The sequence below is a fragment of the Pseudonaja textilis genome, chromosome 1 (genome assembly GCF_049901715.1).
Source record: "Pseudonaja textilis isolate UNSWEBS1 chromosome 1, rPseTex1.2, whole genome shotgun sequence".
Classification (NCBI taxonomy): domain Eukaryota; kingdom Metazoa; phylum Chordata; class Lepidosauria; order Squamata; family Elapidae; genus Pseudonaja; species Pseudonaja textilis.
In genome coordinates, this window is record NC_141990.1 from 22,890,696 (window position 1) to 22,918,498 (window position 27,803).

Below are 27,803 nucleotides of genomic sequence, written 5' to 3' on the forward strand. Positions count from 1 at the left end.
ACTCTCTTAACAGTCACGTGATTCACTTAACAACTATAGTGATTTGCTTAACAACATAGCCCCCCAAAAGATTGTAAAATCATTTGTGAGTCACTCAACAACTGCCTTGCTCAGCAACAGAAATTCCGAGCCCAATTGTCATCCCAAGGAGCTGCAGTGGCGCAGTGGTTAGAATGCAGTACTGCAGGCTTCTTCTGCTGACTGCTGGCTGCCTGCAATTTGCCAGTTCAAATCCCACCAGGCTCAAGGTTGACTCAGCCTTCCATCCTACCGAGGTCAGTAAAATGAGGACCCAGATTGTTGGGGGGCAAGACACTGACTCTTTAAAACCGCTTAGAGAGGGCTGTAAAGCACTGTGAAGTGGTATATAAGTCTAAGTGCTGGAGCTATTGCTAAGTCAAGGGCTACCTGCAGATTCTTAATATCACTTGGCTTTTTCCTGGAGAGTGATCCTACCCTTCCTCTTGTTAGCAAAACATAGTCTCCTCACTGTGGGGAGCAGGAAGGATGAGAATATTTTGAAGAGGCTGACTGACTAATGAATAGCCACTGGGTGTTTTCCTTCCTGTTAAGAATTAGAACCCACCTACCTTCGGGAATCTACCAAGGAATGATCAAGGCTGACAGATAAACATCCACCATTAAGGCTTATATTCAATGGTGTATGGAGATTTAAGAAGAAAAACAACTTGCTTCATCGATGTAAGACTACTTCTATCTTGGAGGAGGAAAATTTACCTAGCATTACATAATCAAAGCAAAATATAGGAAGTTGCCAGGCACTGTTGTATCAATAGAAACTGCAAATTAGGAAAATCTTATATAGGAGAATAGTATTGCTCAGCTCAGAAATTTTAAGATGTGTAGACTTCATGCTGACTAGGGAATTCTAGGAGTTGAAGTCCACACATCTTCAAAGTTGAGAAACACCAGTCTAGATGATTAACCATTAGGGATCTTGCCATTTTAAATGAAACAGCACACCAGTCTTGCAAGCTAAAGTGCTGAATAAGGCTAATCTTACACTTAGCCACCTAGTCCCGAAGGTGCTTTTTCTGGAAGCAACTGGACTTTCTTGGTTTTTCTTTCTGTTTTCTCTTTGGAAGATGTTTCACTTCTCATCCAGGAAGCTTCTTCAGCTCTGACAGGATAAGTGGGGAATGGAAGAACTGAAGGAGCTTCTAGGATGAGAAGCGAAATGTCTTCAAAAGAAAAGAAAAGAAAAGAAAAAAAGTCCAGAAAACGCACCTTTGGGACAACCATGACCTGGATGACTGAGAAGCTCTACATACAGACTTAGCTGCCTTGGAAAAAGGATAGGTGGCGTTTCCCCCTCACCTTCCCATTACACACATAGAAGCAAACTACTGCTCTATGGAGTAGGGTTTTCTGCTTCCAAAAGCAGCAACCTAGTTCGGTAAAATGTTTGTCCTCTTCCAAAAAGAGGGCGGCTAGTTAGGCCCCACGAGAGCAATGTTTCATCCAGCCTGTTCCATCACCTGCTGCCTGAGGTACTTTCCCTGTTGTAACGTGAGAGCAGATCTAGGGTTGGTCTCTGGGCCTTGGTGATGGGGCTAGGGAGGTTAAAAGGAGGAGCTCTGCTGCCCTCTAGTGGCTTCCCAAGTTTGAAAGAATATTTTTCAAATATTTTTACAAAGAAAAATTTCATTACTTTGTTGTTTGAGCTTAGCTGAGGGATTTTTTGGAGATCTGCGGCGGAGGGGAGGGTTCCCGGGAGAGGAGAGGGAACTCCCAGGTGCTCGGCCTTTGAAGGAAAAAGAACTGTTCGTCCAGTTTCTTTTGCAGTAGCAAAAGGGATGTGCTACAGGCAGGCAGATGTTTTCAGTTTCGTTTCCGCCGATCCAGATTGCAGAAATGAAAGTGAAAGATGGAGGGAGTCCGAGCGGAGAAATGCAGGAGGAGAGACGCATCTGCAAGAACTGGTAGGAAAGCCTCAATGCTAATCTCAACTTCTCACATAGGGGTCTATCTTCAGAGCTGTAGCTAGAGAGGAAAATGTGCTTTGTTTTTGCAAAGATCATTTCTGTCTGTTCCAGAATCTGCTTGGTGGACAGGCTGAAGAGAGGAGAAAGCTTTTGGAAATTGAAGCAGGAGTGGTGTGGGAGGGAAGCCCAGCCACTATACACTGTATTTGTTGTCCACTGCTGAATCACTAATATTTTAATATTTTAAATATTATTCAATATTCCACCATTATTCCAATATCTCAGTTCCAATAAGACCAATTATTAATAGGATTTAATCAATCCTGGGATTATAAATTGCCTGGCTTAATTGTCCTTAAAAGCTATTTTACAATCTTTCTTGATGTAATTGGTAAGTGAATCATTGCAGTTGTTAAGTTAGTAACGTGGTTATTTAGCGAATCAGGTCGCAAAAGTCAGTCACATGACCCTGGAGCACTGCAACCGTCATAAATATGAACCAGTGGCTAAGCATCCAAATTTTGATCACATGGTCATAAACGTGAAAAGTCCCCTTTTTCAGTGCCCTTGTGACTTTGAATGCTCAGTAAATGAACTGTTGTACATCAAGGACATCCTGTATTTATCTCTACAGCTTCAGCTGGCTCTGGTCCATTTTCAAATTCCATTTTTTAAAAAACTTTTGCTGGTGATCCATAATACCAAATACCCCCGTTCTCTTCAGTTTTTCAAGCATTAGCAAATGTATGTAATTTATTCCCAACATTCCATGGGGTTGCAAGGAGTAAAAAGAAGAATCAGTCTATTTATATCAGTCTTGTTACCAAAAGTGAAGTTTCAGACATACTGATGTCCTTGCCAATGGCCAGTTTTTTCCTTCTCTTCCTAGCAAGAGGGATGTGACTGCAGCAAACTTCTCCCTCCACGAAGCTCATTGCATGCGGTTTCTTGCTGTTTGCCCCGAATGTGAGGAACCGGTTGCTTCAAAGGACATGAAAGAACATCTTGCCAAGGCCCACCAACAGGTAAGGAGGGTCTTTTGCTTTGCTTACCTTTGATAGGAGGCAATCCGCGGGCTGCTGTATCTTAAGGTGCCACAGGAACGTGGTAGGATGAGAGTTTCTGTTTATCTTACATGCGGGTTGCCAAGCCGCCTGAATTTTTACCAGTGGAGAAGCTGAGACAGTTGTAAGTGTGAGGACCAGTTATAAGTGATTTTTTTCAGTGCTGTCCTAACAAATGGCTATAAGTCAAGTTCCCATGTGTAAAACAGCTTGGAGTTTTGCATTGTTTTGGGGGGATGCTGGGCCACCATTTTCCCCAATGAAAGGAAGAGTTCTTTCTATGCAACTTTTGAGCTTTGGGTCCTGTAACAGCAGGGCTGGCTTGATAGATTTACATTCTAACCTCCATTCCACCCCACCCAACCCCACCCCACAGGTCTCCCTATAACAGTTTTTAACAGTTTTCCCCTTTGACTTCCCACTGAACAAACATTGACACTAGTTAACTCTTGGAATAATTTCTTTTGTGGGTGGGGTGGAGTAATGGACTATCACAGGTGCAGGTTTTGCAGAATTAGAGGTGGGAAAGAGGGATTCATACTCCTGTTTGTGAGCATCAGATCTGCAGAAAAGAATACGATGGATAGCAATAGCACTTAGACTGCTTCACAGCACTTTTTACAGCCCTCTTTAAGTGGTTTACAGAATCAACCTATTGCCCCCAACAATCTGGGTCCTCATTTTACTGACCTCGGAAGGATGGAAGGCTGAGTCAACCTTGATTCGGTAAGACCCGAACTGCCAAACTGCTGGCAGCCAGTGATCAGCAGAAGTAGCCTGCAGTACTGCATTCTAACCACTGCACCAGCGCAGCAGAAGATAGTCTTCTGAAAGCTTGCAGAGGGAAGACAACGTTGAAATGGACATGATTTTCTATAGATGCATATTTGCAGTGGTTTATTAACATTGAGGTTGGCCCTGAAAATCAACAGATAATGGACTGGAACACCCTCACCTAGCCTTATTCTTCCTAAATCCCATCTTCACCTTTCATTTATAAACCTAATTTGTCTAAAATTAACCTTCATATACCTTGCCTTTCCATGATCATCTTCAAAACATGCATGTATATCCATCCATGAGCTGTAACATTGCAGGCAACCAATAAAAAATTTACAAAGCAAGACATGGTCAAAACCTCAACATCTTTGGAGCAGATCAGTGCTGTGTCTTGCCTTCCTGGCTTCCAGTGGGTGGTTGTGTCTTTGGGTAAAGCAACTGATTGGCTGTTTTCCATCCTCCCTTTCCCTCTTCCAGGTCAGATGCACACTCTGCCACGAGATGATGCAACAGTATCTGCTGGAGCACCATGAGGTAAGGCGTAACTGGAAAATAAGCCCTAATGATTGTTCAGGATGCTCGTAATATAAGCCCTATCCCAAAAATAAGCCCTTAATTAAGGTTGTCAGCCAGAAGGATGCATTTAGTACTGTATTTCCCCCAAAATAAGACCTAATGAAAATAAGTCCTAATGCACCTTTGGAGCAAAAATTAACATAAGACCCAGTGTTGTTTCAAAGAAACATGGGTAGTAGCCTATTTGGGGGAGATGGGAAGGACTGAGACCAGGAATGCTCCTCCTGAGTGGTAGCACTCTTCTTTGAAACAGTTTCACTCTGGAACAAAAGTGGCCCTATCTGGAGTAGCCTTCTGGAAGTCAGTCCAGAAGGTTTTGGGGTGAAGTGAGATATAATTAATAGTAACTGTGGTATTGTCTTGTGCCTTGGAATCTTTAACTGATGCGATTATGTCCATAAATTTAATTAAAAAATAATAATTGGTGAGAGAATGTTTCTGTTGCCTCTAATGGGTGCTCATTTTGTACATCACAGATCAGTATACCAGGATTGTTACTTAGTGTGACAGCATTTGCACATGCCTAGTACAGTTTAGTGTTAATCACAGAAAGCAACTGAGAATATAGCAGACTAGAGAGTTTTTGTAGGCTAGCATTTTGTGGGAATTCTGTCTCTTTGGTCAGTATATGTTTCATGTATTGGGTGAACACAGAAAATAGGCCAGTTTGTTGTAGTGTTCGGGGGACCAGGTTAGAAAGGGGGGACCATGAATTTTTGTCCCACCTTAGGCATGAAAGCCAGCTAGGTGATTTTCAGCAGGTCACTCTCAGTCCAGTCTACCTCACAGGGTGGTTGCTGTGGGGAAAATAGGAGGAGAAAGGAATATTATGCATGTTCATTGCCCTGAGTTATTATAAAATTAATAGAGGTGGGATAAAAATACATGACTTTTTGTAGACTCAGGTTTATGCAGTGTACAAGACATCATACAAGGCAAGATGCCATCCACACCTCCTGTGTTCCATAGCTAATTCTGACTGCCCAAGGTTCCTTCTGCAAGCTCTGAGGCCTTAAACACAACTGCAAAAACTGAAATTTGGGTCCTCTGTTCTTCCCACCCCTGCAGGCCGAAGAATGCCAAGAGCGCTCAGTTAAATGCCACTTTTGCGAGCTGGAGCTGCCATTCCATAAGCTGCAATCTCACCTGGATGCATGTGGCAGCCGCACCACGATGTGTTGGGATTGTGGCAAATACATCATGCACAAAGCCCAAGAGGGGCACAAGCTCACCTGCCAAACAGGCAACAAGCCGAGGGCCCCTGGTGAGTTTCACACCTGTAGGTATTGTTGCTAGCTTTGTCCATTCTCCTTCCCTATCAATGCCCTTTTGAAATGCATCCTGGAATTGATGGAGATTGTCTCATCTTTTTGCATCTAGGAGCTGTGTCTGTTTTTCTCCTAGCCTGTGATTAGTGAAATGAAAGATCAAAATGACCTTCCCTTTCCCATCTCTCTTGTGATTTCCTCTCTTCCAAATGTAGTTTAGATCAGGGGTCTCCAACCTTGGCAACTTTAAGACTTGTCAACTTAACTCCTAGAAATCTGGGAGTTAAAGTCCACAAGTCTTAAAGTTGCTAAGATTAGAGACTCCTGGATTAGATAGAAGTCAGGCTTTCCTATCCTTCTGTATTTCTGAATCTAACTTTTACCTCAGATATAATGAACATCTGTTAGCATTTGTTGACAGCTGCGCTAAGCCTATAATCTGCATCCAAAGTGTCACATAATGAACATAGTCTTTTTTTTTAAAGGGGCACATGACATTGTTGCTCAGATCTCATTCAGCACTCTCCTTATGTTTGAAAGCACACCCTCTAACATGGGTTCCTGCTGAATTCAAGCCACCAATAGGAACCCATGTTTTCAATTTACCAAAGATCCTGGCTTGCTCTGATAGTTCACAGGAAGAACTGTCTCCACTAATAAATAAATGCTGGTAAAAACTCAAATAAATAAGTTTGTTCTCTGTTCTTGGCCTAGACCAGGGTCCTCAAACTTGGCAACTTTAAGACTTGTGGACTTCAACTCCCAGAATTCCTCAGCCAGCTATGAAGTCCACAAGTCTTAAAGTTGCCAAGTTTGGGGACCTCTGGCCTAGACATTTAGAAATTGGAAGGTGGCAGAATAAAAACGAAGATCCCCAGGAATGCCATATTCCTCACTGGAAGCTAGAATGAGGATTAAGGAAATTGTAAGTATTTAGGGAAGGCTGAAATGAAGTAATTTGTAGCTCAGAATATCCCAGGGTTGTCTATAGCAAAGCAGGGCAAAGTCTAGCAATTCCTACCCATCAGTGACATCACTGCACAACCCCTTCCTTTCAATTCCTGCGTTGTGACGCTGTTGCAGAGCATGGTTTGCACACTGGCATCACTTTGCATGCTCAGACTCCATGAAAAGACATATTGTCCCTTGCTTAGGAGTGAAAGACAGTCCCGGCAGCTTGTTTTCTGCTAGTAATTGCCAATTACAGTCTTAGCTGACCTCTTAGCACCATGTTTAAATGTTGCCCTCCTTTACCTAGATCTATTTTTTTTAATTCTGGGAATCAAGTTGTGTTAACTGATTTGACTGGCTATAGCAGGGGTCTTCAAACTTGACAGCTTTAAGATTTGTGGACTTCAACTCCCAGAATTCCTCCTCCAGTCATGTTAGCTCAGGAATTCTGGGAGTTGAAGTCCACAAGTCTTAAAGCTGCCAAGCTTGGAGAGCCTTGGGCTATAGTGCAAGTGCCCTATTAATCATTGCCTTAGCTTTTTGTGTGATGTTAACATATTGATATGATTGTTTTAGTTGCTCAAGTGTTGCGTGAATGCAACAGTATGAATTGGTAAGGTTTATTATTATTATTAGTGAAAATAATAGTTGATCGAGGATTTGTTTTGAGAACATACTGTTGATTTTGCTAAAACTGAGTTTGTGCAACCCAATTCTTAGCCTCAGTATTTTCCAATTTATCCTAGGAAACTAAAGACAGGGACAAAATGGATGGATGGATGAATTCACTAATTAATTAATACATTCATTATCTTCCCTTGCTAAATCTGTGTCTAGGTGACTTTGGCCAGTCAAAGGCTGTTGGAAGGGGCACAAACCACTCTGAAATCTTTTTGCAGCTCTTTGATCAGAATGTTAGGACTGATTATTGTCTTCTAACTTCTCACCTTTAGGTTTCAAAACAAATTTATGCCAGCAGTGTAACAATTGGTTTCCAGCAGATCAATATCTACACCATCTGGTAAGAATTTTGGCCATCAAAAATTGGCCTTCTTGTAGCAGTGGAAGTGGCCAGTGATAAAAAAAATCTGGAAATTTTGATAGTGACCAGTGGACTCACAAGAGACCAGCATTGTTACTCCAAACCTTGGTGTGTTCTTTTGAGTCATGGTTAAGAGTGGAACTTGTTGGAGATGATAATCTATCTCATGAGCTGCCAGTCACACTTCTGAACAATTGATCTCTTTGTATCCAAAGCAGCGGTGATAATTTTACTGCCAAAGATGAACAGGCAATTTTATGAAAATATTAGCTAGTATTTTCATGTTAACTGTAGCAGTTAAAGTGGAAGCAGCCACATTTGCAGGATATGAAAAACACTTGGCTTTCACCTTGTTCAACGTCTTTATAGCCTAGCATCTTCAGTATATGTAATTTATGGTTCATAATATGTGCCCAATAAATGAATTCAAGAACTGTGAATCTAAGAAATAAGATCTCTGAGGGAAATGGGTGGTTAAGAAGTGAAAACATACAAACAAAGTTACATGTGTTTTCAAAAGCGCTTAGGTCTATGTAGGTCTAGTTTGTCCTTCTTTCTGATTTTAATTGATGATGTTTCCAATTGACTCAATTACTAAAGGCTTGTAGGGAGATTTCAAATTATTAAAAATTAAAATCAGAAAAACAAAAGAGACAACAATTGAAATAAACTTAAATGCAAACCTTTAATCAAGCTAACTAATAAAAGAGCTTTAAAAACTAGAGAAATAAGTTTGGGGCAGAGGGGAAAAATATTCCCTTCACCTTTTATCCCTCCAATTGGAATATTGAAGTTCAAACCCAGGACTGCCTGGATGCAGACCACTGAGCTTTGGCCTTTGTTGTGGGCCTGTTGTCAGGGCCAATTCTGGAAATGTGGGACTGGATATGAAGAAAGGGAAATTCTCACTCAACTAGGTGAAAAGGAGAAAGACGTTTTACCAGAAATATCTTAGTCTCTGAATGTTGGGGCAATTAATTTCTGGGTTATCTTGCCCACTTTTATGACAGCTGCTCAACCTACATTAACCAAGCCTTCTTTGAAACCTTTGCTTTATTTCACCCACAGAACGAATGCAGTTCATCTCCCCAGCTCCTGGGATCTCTCGCCACCCATTCTGCTGCAAGATCAAGGTCTCCTCCATCTCCACAGAACCCTCCAACTCCAGCTCCTCCCTCCCCTACTTGGAAGATGAAGGCCGAGAAGGATGTGCGACCCAAGAGGAGGGACAGAGAATTGCCTTCTATCGAAAAAGTATCTCTGAGGTCTCCAAGAAGCAAAAAGGCATCTGGCTGCGAGGCCTTCACCTCCATCCTGACCTCCGCTGGACCACAGGCCCTCAATGACCCGTATGACCAGCTGGTCACATGTTCCCAGTGTAACATCCTCCTTCCGAGCCCAGTCCTACAGAAGCATGAGGTGAGGAAGGTGAAGCCTGTGGGAATGTAGCAATAAGGGAGCCATTTGGAGGAGGGGGTATTATCCAGAGCTGCTGCTGCAGGGGAGAATTCACAGTGGGACCTCCTTCTCTTGGGGAAGCTCCCTGGCATTTTCTGCTAAACAGCTGAAATCCTAGCCATAACAGGCTAATAACATTTAGAAAATGTTGGGAGAAGAGAAACATTGACCGAAAAAAGATGATTCAAGTTTAGTGAGCTTTTAGAGAAACTGAATTTCTCTATCATGCCTTTAAAAAGGACATTTCAAAAAAAGGAAAGACTACAATAGCGGAAATGTCCTCAGGTCACGTGTGAAATCCCGATTTCATTCCTATTTCAGAAAAAGTGTCTGCGGGCAGTTTCTCTACAAGCAATTCGACGGAGCCCACGATTTTTGAAAAAAGAAGGTACTGTTATGATTTCTGGTTCGCTCCTTCCCTCCCTCGTCATTATTTAAACCACTTCATGCTTTTTCTTAAATGGGAAACATCATACAAACGTTGAAAGTATCTCCACCTGTTCAAAAAGGCTGCTCTATTCCACTCAAGTACTTGCCATCTTTCTGTGCTGCTAGAGATTCAGAATGAGACAGCAGCGGCTGCTTCTCTGTTCTGCCACCACTGGAAGGACAACGGAATTAAATGGATATTGTAGGGAGTGATTTCCCCTTTGACTTTCACTTCCCAATTGCTTCTAGTAACTATTTTAAAGAGAAATTTTTGGTAACTTCCCTGGTGGCTCAGTGATTATAGTGTTGCAGGCTAATTCTGCTGACTTCCAGGAGTTTGATCCTGACTGGCTCAAGATTGACTCAGCCTGTCATCTTTCTGAGGTCAGTAAAAATGAGGACATATATTGTGGGGGGCAATATGGTGATATTTGTCAATCACTCATAGAGAGTTCTGAAAACCACTATGAAGCAGTATATAAGATTAAGTGCTATTGCTATTCATGAATAGAGTTGTTTTCCTCACAGCCGCCTCCAAATGGTTGCCAGAATTATTTTTTTAACATTTCACAGTCCGGCATACAGATAGTCTTTACCTGTTGCTTAATGACCAGAGTTATGAGGACCCTGCCCCAAAAGATATTTAGAACACGATTCCGAAATTCCAATGGCCTCCCCACTCCATGATCACATGACATTTCAGGTGCTCAGCAACCAGCCCATGTCTATGGCTATTTGCAGACTGCAATTTACAACATTTTTGCATTTACTTCCAGTTTCTGGCAAAAATGCGCCATAGTAAACAATGGCTTTGCTTAATGATCATTTGCCACCAATCGCCACATTCCCTTAATAAGGAAAGTAGTACAATTGACTTGTGTCACATGGGTGACCCAAGTTATGAGTGACCTGACTTAACTATCATAATTGGCAGACTCAATTATGGTCGTAAGTCAAGTACTACCTGTACAACACTAGTATTTCTTGGCAGTTTCCCATCTAAGAACTAATCCGGTCTGGCCCTGTTCAGTCCAATCCTAATTAGAAAAGAAAAATGCTACCAATCAAGGTTTTAAGAGTTGCCTGTTGTTGTTTTTTAAAAGCAAACTCTTATCAACCAAAGTTAAAAGAACAGTCCTGGTATCACTCAGGAAAAACCAAGAAAGCAACTCGTTCGTTTCTCTAGGAACAAGGAATTTCAAAAGTATATGGGGTTGCCGTATTGACTTCCATCCCCGGCCTCTCAACAGGTGCTTTCCTTCTGTGCCTCTCCAGACCTCCTTGTTCTCCTATGGAGCCAGCTTTGTCTCCTTCCAAATAAAGCAGCTGCTTGAAGACTGGGAGATGGAGCATCTGTTTCGTTCCGCAGTTTGGGGAGGCATATGGGCCACCTATGGTCACCCTCTGTTTGAAAATGGCCCCGTGGTGGCGACAGGATGGAATTTATACTTAACCAAGCTCCTCATCAAAATACTTCCACTGGAGGCTCCAGTTGTACCAGATGATAGGAGGGTATCCTGGGCTAAGAAAACTAATCAAGGAGAGATGCAACCTAGAATTGAGGATAAATTTCCAAACAGAGAGGACAATTAACCAGAAATTGTGGGTGCCCCCATCACTGGAGGGCTTTAAGAAGAATCTGGACAGCCACTTGTCTGGAATTATACAGGGCAGGGGTCTACAACCTTAAACACTCAAAGAGCCATTTGGACCCATTTCTCTCAGAAAACACTGGGAGCCAATAATTTAACAACCGGTGTGACTGGGTGGACGTGGCCAACTGGAAGTCACTCACTCCCACCCAGTCACCTGCTCTGGAATATGGAACGAGTCTCATCTCCCCACCATCACCTTTACCTTCTCAGGCCATGCGAGGAGTGATGGGGAGGGAAGGGGCGAAGCCAGCCAGTGGTGGGATCAGCTGACAGGAAGCCGCAGCAGAGGACCAAAAGTGCCTTATGTGGCTCCAGAGCCGCAGGTTGAAGACCCCGATACAAGGTCTCCTACTTGATCAGGGGTTTGGACTAGAAGTTTTCTTCCAACTCTGTTATTCTGTTAAGTGGACAAATGGGACAGGCTGCAGTGGTCCCAGCACCAACCTCAAGCACTGGTCTTAAATAAACATATAAACCACAGAGGTTAAGACCTTTAATGTGCATGTATTTGGAATATGAATCCGTGCATGGGAGAGTTTGTCCTAAGAGCCAAGGAGGAAATGGTTCCCTTTCCCCTGAGATTTTCCCCCTCCCCACCCCAAAGCTGTTGTTCCCTGCTGCCCTCTGCCATGTTCCAAAGTATATTTATTCTCTTTCCCCATTTTGTACTGCAGGAGAATCCATGCAAACCTCACCAGAAGGAAATAACGGACAATGACCTTTCTCGGCGGCTGAACTGGCCCTTTTTGTTCCAGCAGGATCGGGTTCAGTAAAATGCCTTGCAATACCCTGATCTGCCTTTTTAAGAATAAAAGAGCTACAGTTCACAACCAAGACTGAGCGTAAGCACCATTTGCGGGTTTAAAACCAAGAGTCTTTGGAGTGCAAAAAGGACAGGTGAGGTTTGGTGCAGCTGAATGGCACATGCCAAAAAATGCTGAATCAGAAGCGCTGCAGATCAGGGGCAAATCTTGCATTTCTCCAAGAAGAAAGAAAAGTTTGTTGGTCTTTGAAGAGAACTTGGTTGGCCCAGGAAGAAAATATAGGTTTGGTGGAACCCAGAACTTTAAAAAAAAGTGACTTACAGTCCTCACACTTACGATTTTGCAGCATCCCCCACAGTCACGTGATCCAAATTCGGGCACTTGGCAACTGGCATGTATTTACAACCGTGCCAGGATCATATGGTCTCCACTGGTGACTTTCCCAGCTGGCTTCCAATAAACAAAGCCAACGGGGTAAGCCGGATTTGCTTAACGATTGCATGATTCACTTAAAAACCATTAGAAAAAAGGGTCATAATATCAGGTCTGTCTCACTGAATGACTGCCTTGTTAACAAAAATTCTGGTCCCAATGGTGGTCATAAGTTGAAGACTACTTGTATAAGCTATGGGAGTCATCGCCTACACAATATTTACATTTTAAAAATCAGCCCAAGTATTAGGAGTCACACAACATTGCACAGAATTATGCAGAATTATCCTTTGAGGAGGAGGGGGAGAGAGAGAGAAGAGTCAAGATGGCAGCTGTGATCATTTGGTTGAAGCCACCAACATTTATGATCGCTCCCATCTCCTGTGGTATCCTTTTGGATCTTGTGTCTCAGTGGATGAATGATTGTGTGACCTGGATAGGGCTGTCAATTGGTAATCAGGGTCAGGATCTTAGGGTGGGTGACTCTAGCCTTCATCTCATCCCCACCTTAGCCTATTTGAAAAGTTAACTTTTTTTAATCTGTCTTCTGCCTGAAGAGGAAAGAACATTGACAAATCCTGGGAAAGCAACGTGTCAGCACTCCCCCTTTTAAACTATGTCCGCACTAAAGACATTAGTTCAAGTCCTGCTTGTTTTCTTTCCAGCCATCACTTTCACCCTAGTCCTCTGTCACAGGGACCCTCCAAGAGCTTAGGATGAAGGTTTCACTAATTTATTTTATCTGTTAGAAAGTTCAGGGCAGATGTTTGGCTTCTGTAAAAAGTTTTTTGAAAGTTTAAGCCAATGTCTCAAGATTTATTCGTAGGGTCCAGCCAAGCAGAGATTCTGCCTGCCTCACGGATCAGAAATTATTGATGGACATGGATTCTCTCATCTGCATGCAGAGCACTTCATCAATATAAAGGGTATTTGCTTTGACTTCAATCTCTTCCTCCAGGGAGAGCTGCTGGCGGTTTAGGCCTTTCAGTTCTCTTTCAGCCTGAGCCAATGTATCCATCAGCCTAAGGGAGGAACAGAAGAAAAAGGTGAAGGCCGCGACTTTTCCAGAGTTTAGCAAGCCTCTCCAGGGCTTCACCCAAACAAGTCATGACAATCTTCTGATTGTATGCTCTGGTCTGGCCCCGCTTCCACTTCAGTATGTCATAAGAGATGGGTGTCCAACTCTAATCCTCAGAAAAGAAAGTAGGTTTAGTTTCCAAGCGTTTCTGTCTCATGGACACTAAATTACCTCCTGCAGGGAACGAACTCCGTGGATTTCCTGTAACCTTGACTCTGAAGGGATGGAGTCTTTGGTATTTGCCTTGCTCTGTTATCTGGGATTATCTTGGTCTGCAGCATCCAAGGAAGTAGACGGTTGCTGCCTCAGTTGTCTTTTGCTACCTTGGATCCCTGTCCTCCCAACTTGTAGGGAAAACAGGCAGGGGGTGACCATGTGGACCTAAACAATTGCTGACACCTCATTGCAGAAGACGGAGCTTCTGGCAACCTTGAAAGAACAAAAAAGAAGTTCCTGATGAGGGAATTTGTGGAGCCATCGATGTTTAGAGAAAACCAACCTTTAGAGAATGTACCCAATTGTACATTGCCACTCTGAGCTAGGGTGTGGGAGAAAAAAGTGCCTGCAAAGCTCTCAAAGGTGTGGGATTTGCAATAGTTTCTTCCTGGTAGAGTGAACTCGTTAGGGTGATGATGGGAGTAGCTGGTCCTGAAGGTGCCTGGGCATCAAGACATAAAAGATGCAGGCTGCTACATTTTGGACCAAATATAGTTTCTAAATATTCTCTTAAGAGGGCAGCCCTCTGTAGAATGCATTACAGTAATCCAAATGGGTGGCGATGTTATTTCCTTGTCCATGATTTCTATTTGCTGAATAGAAAGCCAAGTCTAGAAACACTCCTAAGTTGTGAACCTGTTCCCTGAGAGATTCTGACTGTCTATCAGAGGAATTTGGTGAAAACGGGGCACCTCATGTATTGACAACAAATTGCCAGGATTCAATTTCAGACTGTTCTTTTCCATTCACCTAGATAGCTTCCAGACAGCTGGAAAGAGTATTTTTTTTACTGCAAACTATTAATACATTAATGCATGGTTTACTGGAACATTGTTTACAGAACTAAGCCAAATGTCTTGATTGCTGTGATTAGTGAGGTTAGATACCTAGCAATTGCAAATGTGTGTACAAGCCCTAGTTAATTTGTCATTTAATGGGGGTTGCATAGCCAGCTTACTTAACAAAGTTATTGTTCAAAATATGTGCAAGCCCAGAAAATGGTTAATTGAGTAACCAAATTAAGCATATTGCATGAATGTAGTCACAAGCTGCAAACTAGCCAACCACATTTTAATCTAGCACCATAAAATCAAGACACTTGATGTATTTACACAACATGCTTAACCTGATTACTAAATGGATCCATTTTCTCAATCCATCAATAAACTGAATGATAAACCAATCCATAGGCTAAGTTTGGACAACAAGCCAAGCCGCAAATATCTACGTTAACAAGTCTTTACCCAACATCAATAAGTTTGTTACACGAACAGAACTTTATGGTAATCCATCTGCTCTTGTGTGTCATGTATTCCTGCTTGCCAGAACGGCAGGCAAATGCCTCCCAAGTCAGCTGCTAGAAGCACCTGTTCAATCTCAGTCTTATTTGGATTGCTGGGATTCCTAGTAGCATTGCTTGAGTTTCCATTTAGAGCCAGAACGAGAAGCTTAAGGAGAAAAATCATTCCCTAGGATTCAGAATGCTATGCACTTTGCTAGAGTTTAATTCTGCTGTAGGTCATATTGATAATACCTTAGAATAAAGACTCCCTCCATTTAAATTCTTTGTCCATAGAAGAGCAACAAGCTGCTCTGATCTCCCCCATGAAGGAATCCCACCTTCACTTCTACTGAAGTGAAGTCACTCCACAAATCCATTTAAATCTTTGACCAGAAGAGGGAGAATTTGGTCTAGAATGAAGGCAAATGACAGGCCAACAGCCAAAGGATCCATCACAAAATGAAATGATCCACCACACATACAGGTTTTGCAGAACAGGGATCTCACACACTCTTTCCTGCTCCTCCCTCACCCCAGAAAGTACTAACTTCCTGAGATAACCCCAGATTAAACTAAACCCTGTGGCTTCTGGGTTGTACTTGCCTCTGGATATTATGGTTGATTTCCTGCACTTCATTCATGAGTCGATACTGCACCGTGTCTCGGCAAAGCTCTACATTTGGACGGTGAGTCCGGGTCTCCAGGCGAGTTTGGGCCACCTTGGCTGGCCCCTTCTTATCCTGGATAGCTTTCTTCAAAGCATCAATATTTTTTGTCTGAGAGTTGATCTCATCCATCAGCTTTAAATACACACAGAACAAAGGGAGGAACATATTTCAGCTGTGTTCATACTAAGCAATTGGAACTCTTGAAAGTCTAATGGCTGCCCATATAATAGGACAGTGATGGCGAACCTTTTCGGCACCGAGTGCCCAAACCAGAATGCACGTGCATGCATGTGCAAAGGCGTACCGGAATGTCAGAAAACCGAAGACCAGCTGGCTGGTGCACACATGCCTGTTTTTTGGCTATTTGGGGAGCCGTTGTCAGGCCGATTTTCAGGTGTTTTCCGGCATTCTGGCGCCCATGAAGACCAGCACTCCATCTGCCGACGGTGTGTGTGCCCACTGAGAGGGCTTTGCATGCCATCTCTGGCACATGTGCTATAGGTTCACCATCACCATCACAGTTATATGATGATGAGCTTAGTTCATTTTCTAATGTATTCTTTTTAAACTGTTTGGGTGAGGGGGGTTAGATTTTGTAGGTTTGCATTCTGTGTGAATAGAGTGTTCTTGGTTAGCTTGTGATTTAATGGACTGCAAACTCAGAGAATCACCATAATCCAGTAACCAAATCAAACATATTACACAGACTCAGTCCTTGATTCTTAAAGACTTAAGGAAGATGAGTCAGAGGAGGGGTTGCTGAGCAGGAAATGCTTGCAGAGACACTCTTCATACTCTGCCTGTAGGAATCCAGGACTGCTGCAGCTCAGTTGGGAAGCAGGTTTTCTGCCCAATATTCTGAACAGGTGTTAATCCTGAGATTTATTTAAGTGGTTCAGAACAATATTGAAACCAAATGGTGCCTGACAACCATGGAATGGTCTTCTTTCCATAGAAGGCTCAGGATTGGGCATATATAGGACTACAAATAAAAGACAATTTCCTGATCTGCAACTGAATGTTGCTTAATCAGTTCCTATGAAGGGTTTTCTCAAATCTTCTGGAGGTGCCAAATGTTAAAATAAGAAAACTCCCATCAAAGACTGGTACCTTTGCATTTGCTGTAAGTAAATGAATAATACTGTGAAGGTGTGGGGAGAACGACAGATAACAATTTTCAAGGTTTCTCTCAGGTGTTCTGGGGAGCATAAGTGGTCCTTGATTTACAATCATTTGTTTAATGACTGTTCAAAGTTATGACAGTGTTGAAAAATGAATTATGACTGTCTTTACACTTATGACTGCTGCAGCATCACTACAGTCACGTGTGACATAATTTGGGCACTTGGCAACTGTCATATATTTATGATGGTTACAGCATCCCAGGGTCACACAATCACCATTTGATCACCTTCCCAGCCAGCTTTCAACAAACAAAGTCAATGAGGCGAAGCTGGATTCACTTAACAACCATACAATTCATTTAATGCCTGCAACAAAAAAGATGGGAAAATTGGGCATGGTCATGTGATGACGCTGCCAACTCATAAAACATTTTGTATACATGTTTTATGACAACAGAAAGAAGGGGGGGGGAGTTTCCAAGAGCAGGCGGTAGCGTGAAATCGAAAGTACATTCCATTCATATTTTCTTCGAACACTGATAAGTTGACTGAAGCTTCTGCCGAGCAAAAGTCTAATTGGAGAGTATGACTGATCTTGGCTATGGATGTTTTTTCATTGGATGATACACCCAGAGGGGTGGGGGGAAAAGCAGGATTAAGGGTGACAGTGAATTATGTATATCAGAGTTGGCTGCGCCCAGGTAAATGCCAGATGTAGAATGTTATCTTCAAATAAATCTTTTATTAGTTTTGGGAGTGTGGCTCGAGGCTCATGATTTAATTGGAGTAACTGCCGGAATCCTGGCAGACACATTTAACAACCACACCACATAGCAAATTCTGATCCCAATTGTAAGTCCCAAGTAAATCAAGGGCTACCTGTATCAGAAGGCTATCACAATTTTACACCTGTGAAAATTTTAAAGGATTATAGTAATTCTTAAAATGGCAGAAAACAGCTGTAGCTGCTTCCTTTCTGAAGTCTTAGCATTATTGTTTGGAAGCCTGGTAAGATGACTCTTTGAGTCAGAGTTTTGTGGTCGTGTGTAAATGTGGTCATTGCTCAGGTATGAGCAATGCTCCAGATTTTAGCAGACCCGGCACCATATTATAAAAGTTACAACTCAATTCAGCACACGATGGCTAGATGCAAATAAAATCTTATGACTAGGATGAAGTTGTATTTCTTTCCTTCCCTCTTTTTTTACTCCCCATCCCAAAATTGGGTACCCCTCCAATATTTACCTTTGCCAGGTGAATTTCTAATTTGTTCTTGACATCCTTGGTCTCCTTCACTCTATTCTGGAATGCAATGTTTACTGTCCTGTTTTGCTTGCGCATGTCACTGGCAGTCTGGGACAAAATGCTGTCAATCAAGGCTCTGAGGGCCAGGGAATTGTTTCGCTGTTTGTCTGCTTTTTCAACATTGGTGTTGGAGAAATCCGTCCATTGTTCAGGGCTCACTGAGCTGTCCAAAAACAAGAGACAAAAGGTGATTCCTACATGGAAACCCCTAAGTGTTCAGAGTCCAGGAAAAGGATGGGAATCATCGTGAAATGTTCAAATCTTGGAGGCAAGAATCATGATCAAGGATGTCCACAGGGTGGGTATATAAAAATCACATTATATGTGCGATCAAAGTCCTGTCATCAAATACAAAGAAAATAATATAATATGATGTTATAGCTCTATGAGAGGAAAAAGATGGATTGGTGTAGCAGTTCTGAAGAAGCTTGGATGAAAAGCAAAACATCCTCAAGGAAAAACAAAGTCCAGTTGCCTTTTGAAAAAGCACCTTTGGGACCACCATGACTTGGATGACTCTACATAGACACAGGTGGAACATGAAACCAAATGAAGTTCCCTCTTGCTATTCTCCCCTGTGGCACCATCTACTACCCAGGTCCTTTCCAATATGGCCTTTGTTGAAATGTACCATGGTTACAGAAAAGCCAATGTGTCCCAATGACAAGTTTTCCTGGTTCACCCGCTTGGTTCCCCATGTGATACTTACTTCTCAACCTTCACAACATTTTGGGCATATCCAATATCAGTAGAGTTGTTGGTCAGATTGGAGCAATAGTTGTCAATTGTCAAGGCTGTGAATTTATCCTTCAGGTCCTGTTCAAGATTGTATTTGGCTGTGCGATTAAGCCTGGAAGAGGAAAAACAGTTTTTGAGAAGAGAATAAATAAAAAGTTGCCCAGCCATACAGTCCTAAAATGCAGTTTACACATGTATCAAAGGACTTAATACAGCACAGTGGATAATGCAGTATTGTGCATATCACAAACCCCATGGAACAGAACACCAGTCTTGCAAGGAAGCCTTTTTTTCTCTCATAATTTTTGCTCAGAAGAGACCAGCTCACCTTCCTCCTACATGTGTCTCTAGGAGAGGAGCAGGCAAAGCTGGAGGGCAAAGTTAAATGCGTCATCAGTTTAGAGTCCTTGCATTGCCACAAGAGATCCAAGCCCATCCTCCCTTGAATTCTGTTAGCCCTTATCTAACACCAATTTAGTGCTGTTACTTGACCAGATTGTTGTATATAGGCTTCAGTAAATGGTTTATGCTGCAACCTTACTAATGGTCCTGATTCTTTGCGCCTGACATTGTCAATGCGCGGTCCACCCAATTTCATTGTTTGGAAATGAGGTGAAAACTTTGCTCATTTGTACCTCAGAAATTTTACATGCAGAATAGCTACTGTTACTATACCATTAAGCTATAGTCTTAACACCAAATGCATCCATATGTTGGTCTCCCCACACCCACCCACCCCATCTCCCTTGACTCTGTGGTTCATAGCCTTAGTTCATAATGCACCTCACTTTAGGCTCTTCCCTATTACCCATATCATCTCCAGAATCTACACAGTTTTCTCTTTTCTTCCTTCCTGCCTCAGAATTTTGCTTTTCCTATACCTGAGTTGCTCATCAGTTTGCTCCCGTGTACGTTCAAGCAGAGCAACAACTCCCTGGAAGACCTCAACTTCCTTGATCAGCTCCCGTTCCACTTCATCATGGACCAAGTCAATACCAACCCGCCTTTCTCTGAAACAAAAACAAAAATTATTTTGTGTTTTTTTTCCCTCTGGCATATCAGGAAATCCTGACTCCGGGACTGTATCAATGTTTGTCAAATAATGAAGCATGTCTCATTTTTTTTCTCTACATTTTATTGTTATAAGCTGCCTAAAGTAGCCCCATGGTGAGATAAGTGGCAAATAAAATTCACAAATAAATACAAATAAAATAAAGGCACATAGGACAGAAAATAAATTTTAAAACATCTCAACCACTATAGCCTAAATTTTATCATACCAGCATCAGTGTAATATGGGCAGGAATTTATGTAATTATTTTTTTTATATCACTATATTTCCCAAGGATTCACAGCTGTGCACAACTAAAATTTAAGCACATTACCATAGCACAAAGATCAGTACAATTCAAAACCAATAGACTCATATAAAGCATCAACAACAGAACTAAAATAAATAGGCATGAATAGATGTCAATCAATGCTTTTCTGAACAGCTTTTTTCAGAATTTTCCTGTAAGAATAAATGCATTGCCTGAATCTCTGATGGGAGGCTGCTTCAAAAGAAGAATTCTTTCACCAAAGACACAAATTTATCACTTTCCCCCAAATTTGTTTTGAGGGAAGAACTTACAACATAACACTCCCCCGGCCCCAAGAAGATAGATAGCTTTTTAGGTCAGTATCAACACTTGGAATTGTATCCAAAAGCCTACTGGAAATCAATGCAAAGCGCACATCACACGTGTAATGCAGGTAATCCTCAAGTTACTACCACAACTGAGCCAAAATTTCTTTTGCTTAGTGAGCCAGGTGTTAAGTGATTTTCGTCCCCTTTTACAAACTTTCTTGCCCCAGTTGCTAATAAAGGTCATAAAATGGGTAACAACTCACTTAACATCTGTCTTGCTTAACAACAGAAATTTTGGGCTCACTTGTGGTCAAGGACTACCTGTAATACGAACCCAGTTTATGAGGGTAGCTTAGGATTTCCTGTACGGTGCAAACCTACAAGTAGCCAGTTTTGCTGTGCAAAAATAATATATGGATTCAAGCACACTACTCTGGCATAGGCCTTAAGTCAAGCCATCTGGCTTAATATTCATCTATTGGTTACAACAGCTCCCTAATATTTAGAAAGGGCTTTCTCAGCCCTACCTAGTATATATACCAGGGGTTAGGCCAAGATCTTCTCCATCCCACTATTTAGCTATAGAACCATCACAGCTTAGAAGGTAACTTGGAGATCATTTCCTTCACCTCGCTGCTCATTGCAGAAATCCACTACTTCAGCTTCCCCACAGGTGGCAGCTAGCGTTTGCTTAAACATGTCCAGGGTAGAAGTCCAACTTCTCCTGAGGCAGTCTGTTCTATTGCCAGGAGTCATTATGAAATTTTATTTGATGTCCAATTGAAATATACTACAGGTAGTCCTTGACTTATGACCACAATTGAGCTCAAAATTTCTACTACTAAGCAAGACAGTTTTAAAGTGAATTTTCCCTCATTTTACGGGCTTTCTCACCACACTTCGTAAGTGAATCCCTGCTGTTGTTAATTTAGTAATATGGTTGTTAAGTGAATTTGGCTTCCTCATTGATTATGCTCATCAGAAGGTCCCAATAAGTGACCACATGACCCCGGGACACTGCAACTGCCATAGATCCATGCCAGCTGCCAAATTTTGATCACATGACCATGGGGCTATGCTGCAATGGTCGTAGGTGTGAAAAATGGTCATAAATCACTTTTTTTTCAGTGCCATTGTAACTTTGAACTTTGTAACTTACAGAAAATGAATTATTGTAAGTCAGGGACTACCCGTGTCACTTATCAATAGAATCAGAGTTAGAAGTGACCTTAGAGGTCACTGCGTTTAAACCCTACTCCAAGATCTACTACAGCAGGAATGTCAAACTCAATTTCATTGAGGGCCACATCGGGTTTTTGTTTGACCTCGGGGGGGTTGGGTGTGTGTGTGGCCAGGGTGGACACGGCCAGCTCGACATCACTTGTGTCAGGGGTGCCTCTGGTAGCCCGAGTGCTCTGCCAGTGAAAACAGGCTCCCGAGCTCCATTTTCGGCTGTGACAGCCTCCTGCAACCCTCTGCCAATGAAAACCCTCCCAAGCTCTGCTTTCATTGGCAGAGGCACCATGGGCCAGTCCTTCACTGTTTCCAGGCCAGTCCTGGTGGCCTGATCTAAGCACCCTACAGCAGAGGTGACATTCAGCCAGTTCTGACAGGTTCTGGAGAACCAGTAGCAGAAATTTTGAGTAGTTCGGAGAACCGGCAAATGCCACCTCTGACTGGCCCCGCCCCCATCTATTCTCGGCCTCCCGAGTCCCAGCTGATTAGCTGGGTCTTCTTTTGTTGCCCTGAACAGGAGAACAGAGCTGGAAAGCAGGTTAGTGGGGTGGGGAGGGAATGGAAGATTTTGCAGTATCCTTCCCCTGCCACACCCACTGAAGCCACGCCACGCCTACCAAGCCACGCCCACAGAGCCAGTAGTAAAAAAAAAAAAATTGAATTCCACCACTGCCCCACAGGCCAGATTCGACCCGTGGGCCTTGAGTGTGACACCCCTGTACTACAGCATCTTTGACAGATGACCATGCAGAAGAAGAGAACTTTCCACTTCACACTGCAGCCAGCTCCATTGGTGAATAAGTTAGAGTTCAGGAAGTTAATTTAAACCTATTGTTTCTTGTCCGGTCACAAGGAACAATGCCAAACAAGCCTTCTCCTTCTTTTATATGACAGCCTTTCAGAAACTTGAAGAAGACCATTCTCTTTTCTAGACTAAATATTCCTACGTCTCCAGTTATTTCTCATAACATTTTTTTCCTGCCAGCTACTATGAGTGACTCAAGACCTTTTCTCCCAGCTAACCAGTCACAATGACATTACACAGTTTCTTAATCCAGACAAGTTTATCCCGCCTGCCTCCAGCAAGTAGAAACTGAAGTGGCCTCTTAAATCCAAAAAAATAAAAATAAAAAATCTTCTCACCGGTTTAAGAGACACTCCTGGGCAGTGAAAAGTGGTTCTTTGCAGCCCTCCAGAGCCTTTTCCAGCCTTGTTTTGAATGACAAAAGCACTTCAGTCTCCTTTACAATCTGGTCAAGCTTGTCATCCAACTGCTGCCTCCAGAATTTTATCTCCTCAAGTCTCTGTTCTGCAGAAGTGAGAATACTCAATCACCCCAAGGTAGAGGAAAGCAGCATTGAAGTCCAGCAGCAGCTAGAACTCAGGACTTCAACCAAAAGGAGAATCCGATGACCCCCCCATAACAGACCATGTGGGTGAAGCTCAAGTGAATGATGCCATCAATTCCAGGGCTGAGTTCACACAGTATTGCATTAACCCATTTTTCTGGGGTTGTGCAATATATTGAACCATAAACTAACCAAAAAGCCTGGGTTTGCATGGGACAATGAGACCCAAACCTCTAAAACTGTAAGCTGTATATTTTATGAATGCAGCTGTTACCTTACCTGATTAAGCATCTTGGCTAGACATGTTAATCATCATACATTGCAAGGAGTGGGGGTTATTTTATTATATTATTATATTAGATGATTATTCTCTTTTATTAGTTTTATCATTTTATAGATGAGGTTTTTATATTCTTGCAAACCGCCTTGAGTCAACATGTATGAATAGGCGGCAATATAAATTTCCATAAATAAATGAATGAATGAATATCTGCACAATCATCTCACAGCTCAATATTTAAGAGCTCCCCATTGGTTTAAAACAGAGGCCTCCAAATTAGGCAAGTTTAAGACTTGTGGACTCCAACTCCCAGAATTCTCCAGCCATCATAGCTGGATGGAGAATTCTGGGAGTTGAAGTCCACAAGTCTTAAGGTTGCCAAGTTTGGGTACCCCTGACTTAGAAGACTGATGGACAACTAGAGTCCTGCATGCACTTCCCCCCAAGCCCATTTTTGCAGCCCAACATTGCATTGCTAAAATGTGTTGACCAAATGGCACCCTCCAGCAGAATAATATAGTTGTCTTTTTAAAAACTGACACTGTCAAATGAGCATGTTAACACGTTTTTTTTCCCCAGTTTAAACACCCTCTAAACCCTTTCCCTCCAGGGACAAAAAAAAAATCACCATCGCATCATTATCATGGGACAATGACCAGCACCCATGCCTTCTGCGGCTCTTAAATGTTGGAAACAGAAGGAAGAAACAAATATAAATAAATGTGGCAGACATACACCACAGATCCCTTCAGCAGGCATGGACAATCCCAGCCAGCATGCAGCCTTCAAGAGTCCCTGGATCCCACAGCCATTCTAGCATGGACAAGGCCAGATCTCTTTAATTATTCGTTTAAAAGATTTCTATGGTCACCCACCTGAAACAATTCTGGGTAGCCCACCATAGCAATAAAACCAGTAACATTAAAACAGAACCATAAGACAATCCAACAGAAACAAGAACCTTGCAACTTAATCATCCTCTAAGGATGTTGCACAGCAAGCTCCAATTACTCTCCTTCCAGACTTTCTATTTTGGGGTGAGGTTGGATGGTTCAAGGGCAAAATTGATACCTCCTTGTCTTACAGAAATTTACCGTGCCCATTTAAGCCCTTTGGAAAGTTCCAGTATCAAGCCAATTTCCCCGTTTTGTTTTTTAATGCTTAAGGTATCTATTTTGCCCCTCAACCTCTCTCAAATAGGGTTCTTTTTTGGTCCATCCACTCCTGTACATGAAGGCATCATTGTCTCATCTCTTGCAGTCCTTACCCAGCAATCCCTTACCCTTTGAATCAAACTTATGAACAGTCCTCACGCTTACAGCCATAGCAGCATCCCCACAATCAAAATGTGGGCACTTGGCATCTGGTAAGTATTTACGATGGCTGCAGCATCCCGAGACCATATGATTGCCATTTGTAAACATCTTACCTGACTTCTGACAAGCAAAGTCAATGGGGACACCATATTCACTTAATGACTGCATGATCCACTTAACAACTGCAGTGATTCACTGTGGCACAAAAGGTCATAAAATCAGGCACAGTTCGTTTATCAGCAATTGGAAATTCTGGTCCCAATTCTGGTTGTAAGTTGAGGACTATCTGTGTTTTCTGGGTGTATATTTATTTATTTAAGGAAATTTATATTGCTGCCTATTCGCACATCCTGGCTCAAGGCGGCTTACAGAAATATAAAAACCTCATTATAAAACTAATGAAAGAGAATAATCACACAATAAAATAACCCCACACACCCCGGCGGCAACACATCACACGAGCCATTTAATGGCTCCATCCTGCTCTGTGTTCCTCAGGCCTGCTAGCAGAACCAGGTCTTTAGTGCCTTCCGGAAGAGTATTAGAAAGGGGGCCATTATAAGCTCTGGGGGAATGACGTTCCAGACAGAGGGAGCCACCACAGAGAAGGCCCTTCTGGGTCCTACCAGGTGTATCTCCCTAGGGGATGGAACCTTGCCCCCCCTCCGCCCCACTCTGGTGGGTCGGGTAGATGCGACTGGCTAGAGATGGCCCCTCAGATATACTACAACCACAAACAAAGGCAATAATGAAACTTAATAGAAAGCTTTGCACGTTGTACAAATACAGCAAATTGATCTTTAATTGACCTGCTTCAAGCATCTTATTGCAAACTCATCTACCTGCTTTCAGAGTCATGTTCACATACGTCCACATAAATGCATTAAAAGCACCCATCACCTATTCTCTTGTTGACATCACTTTGGGTCTTCTGAGTGGTTCTCTCGATTTCATCTACCAGCCGCTGGCTCTCATCCACCAAGCGTTCTGAACGAGACCGCTGGGCCTCGGCGCTATTGTATTGGACCTTGTTAGCAATGTACCATTCGGGGGGCAGAAACTTAGGAGGTGCTTGTATCAACTTGGCCATTATGGCATCCAGAAGATCCTGAGAAGGGAATAGGAGTTAAATAACATTTGAAAATAAAATTGGAAAAGAACAACAACAATAACAAAATGGTCTAGGTAAACAGCGGGGAGAATAAACGGAAGTTGATTTTTAAAAAGGTGCATTCCCTAAAAAAACTTCCCCTTCAGCTTAAAGGAATAAGACTATAGTTATATTTCAAAAATTATTACAATGAAATGTATATCTTCACCATTCTCCATGTCTGTGTATTTATTTATTCCACTACTATAGCTGTCCATCTCAATAAATGATTGAATGGTGAACAGTCTTAAAATGCACTAAAAGCAATCCCAATCACAAATACCAAACTTAAAATACACAGTAGCTGAGGAAAATATCATAACTGACGGTCACTAGCATAGCTAGGAGACAGGATTCTTCACAGACTGAGCCCATTTACTGCTTCTTGATTTATTTAAAAGGCCAAACTAGGGCCACCCTCTGAATATTTCATGTATTCCATTCCTGCTTCTTTCTGCTCAGAAGGACATCCTCCAAGGATCAGTACTTAGAAAAATTAAAGACCTTTTGATATCATACAGCCAAATTGCTCTTTCTATGGATTCATCCAGAAAAGTCAGTGGCCACCTCAGATCCAAAATTCCTTGAATGCTAAATTTTTGCTCAGTTTTTTAACCTGCTTGACTGGAAAGTTATAGGAAATATTCAGAAGGCCAAACATGCATGAAAAGAAAATGAATATTTAAAAAAATTCAAATACTTTAAAAAAATTGGTCTAGTGGTTAAGGCACCCGGTTATAAACCATGAATTCTAGTCCTACCTTAGGCACGAAGGCTGGCTGGGTACTTTGGGCTAATCACTTTCTCAGCCCAATCCACCTCACAGGGTTGTTGTTGTGGGGAAAACAGGAGGAGGAAGGAATATTCGGTATGTTTGAGACTTTGAGTAACTCATTTTTTAAAAAATGTATCTAGTCAGAGACATAAAAACCTTACATCAGCTCGAAGAGGGAGAAACTATCCCCTGGAAATAAGCAAGGAAGGGCTGGAGACCATTGCCTTAAGCTAGAAATTAAAGAACTTGAGAGACTTCCAATACATTTTCCCCCAAGTTCAGTATTGTAGCATTTTCTTGCAAAATCCCCAGAAAGGAAGGGAACTGCTCCGAATCTTTACGTGCATGAGGACACGGGGATCTTAAGTTTATATTCATTATCCCGATTATTAACAGAGTTGGCCGTCCCATGCAAGCCTGGCTACCCACCCTTTGGCGGTGCTCTCCACTGCAGCTCCTCCGTTCGCGAGTTCGAATTGGGGCGTAAGAAGGCGGAAAAGCAGGCACAACAAAACCTGTTTCCATGGGAATAGGGCGACGCCTCCTAATGGCAACGAGGCAGGCGCTGTAGAACGAGGCCCTGATTGGCTGCTGCTCCGGGTTAAAAGACGAATGAATGGACAAGATGCGCCAGGTCAAGATATTTGAATACATTAAATCGGGCTCCCCAAACTTGGCAACTTTAAGACTTGTGGACTTCAACTCCCAGAATTCTCCAGCCAGCATTGAAGTCCACAAGTCTTAAAGTTGCCCAGTTTGGAGACCTCGGCGTTAAATCCTTATATAAGCAAACCCTTGGTCCCGCCGGCAGCAATTTTAACACGAAGGTTTAGCCCTGGGTGGGTAGATTAGTTATGGATATGCAGATGAAGTGGTGTCGGGAGCAAACCCTGCAGCGCCGAAAGCCGAGGGATCGTTTTCTCTGATCTCGCCTTTGATGTGAAGGACGAGGAGGTTTGCAAGGAGGGCTGCCACACCTGGCTGCAAAAATCCGGACGACCGAAAACGAGGGACACTTCTGGAGTCGAGGAGGCTGGAAGTTTCCTTAGTTTTGAAGCGTGATTCTATCTTGGCCTCTCCTCGATCTTCAGTCAGGAATAATAGGGCCTCCTCTCTTTCAGAGATTACTTTCCCAAAAATGTTTACTTCCAATAAACTTCGCTGCGATTGGTTACTTGGTTAATCCATATTTTATATTTGTACACTTAACTGAATTGTACACAGACCGAAGTGTCTGTTTGTAGAACAAGATCAAGTGAACAGTCACCAGCTTTGGCATATTGTGTAAATG

At 42.5% G+C, this 27,803-nt stretch overlaps 2 protein-coding genes across 4 annotated transcripts; one reads left to right on the plus strand and one right to left on the minus strand.

Moving 5' to 3' along the window:
- The first annotated feature begins 1,666 nt into the window (after positions 1-1,666).
- On the plus strand, positions 1,667-12,005 carry XAF1 (XIAP associated factor 1). 2 transcript variants are annotated; one of them, XM_026708557.2, is made up of 8 exons: positions 1,667-1,943; positions 2,836-2,971; positions 4,268-4,324; positions 5,435-5,630; positions 7,539-7,606; positions 8,696-9,046; positions 9,407-9,473; positions 11,844-12,005. In XM_026708557.2, the coding sequence occupies exons 1-8, from the start codon at positions 1,837-1,839 to the stop codon at positions 11,885-11,887; spliced, it is 1,026 nt and encodes a 341-aa protein (XP_026564342.1). In that variant the 5' UTR covers positions 1,667-1,836; the 3' UTR covers positions 11,888-12,005. The 2 variants fall into 2 exon arrangements, with proteins under 2 accessions (XP_026564342.1, XP_087784700.1); XM_087928574.1 differs by lacking the exon at positions 11,844-12,005 and having other exon boundaries at positions 1,717-1,943; positions 9,407-9,523.
- A 1,078-nt stretch (positions 12,006-13,083) lies between these two features.
- On the minus strand, positions 13,084-27,368 carry TEKT1 (tektin 1). 2 transcript variants are annotated; one of them, XM_087928554.1, is made up of 8 exons: positions 26,942-27,368; positions 25,488-25,695; positions 22,786-22,951; positions 19,658-19,786; positions 18,748-18,888; positions 17,979-18,201; positions 15,545-15,741; positions 13,084-13,387 (listed from the first exon to the last, which is right to left on the minus strand). In XM_087928554.1, the coding sequence occupies exons 1-8, from the start codon at positions 27,236-27,238 to the stop codon at positions 13,228-13,230; spliced, it is 1,521 nt and encodes a 506-aa protein (XP_087784680.1). In that variant the 5' UTR covers positions 27,239-27,368; the 3' UTR covers positions 13,084-13,227. The 2 variants fall into 2 exon arrangements, with proteins under 2 accessions (XP_087784680.1, XP_026564356.1); XM_026708571.2 differs by having other exon boundaries at positions 26,499-27,043.
- Positions 27,369-27,803: the final 435 nt, after the last annotated feature.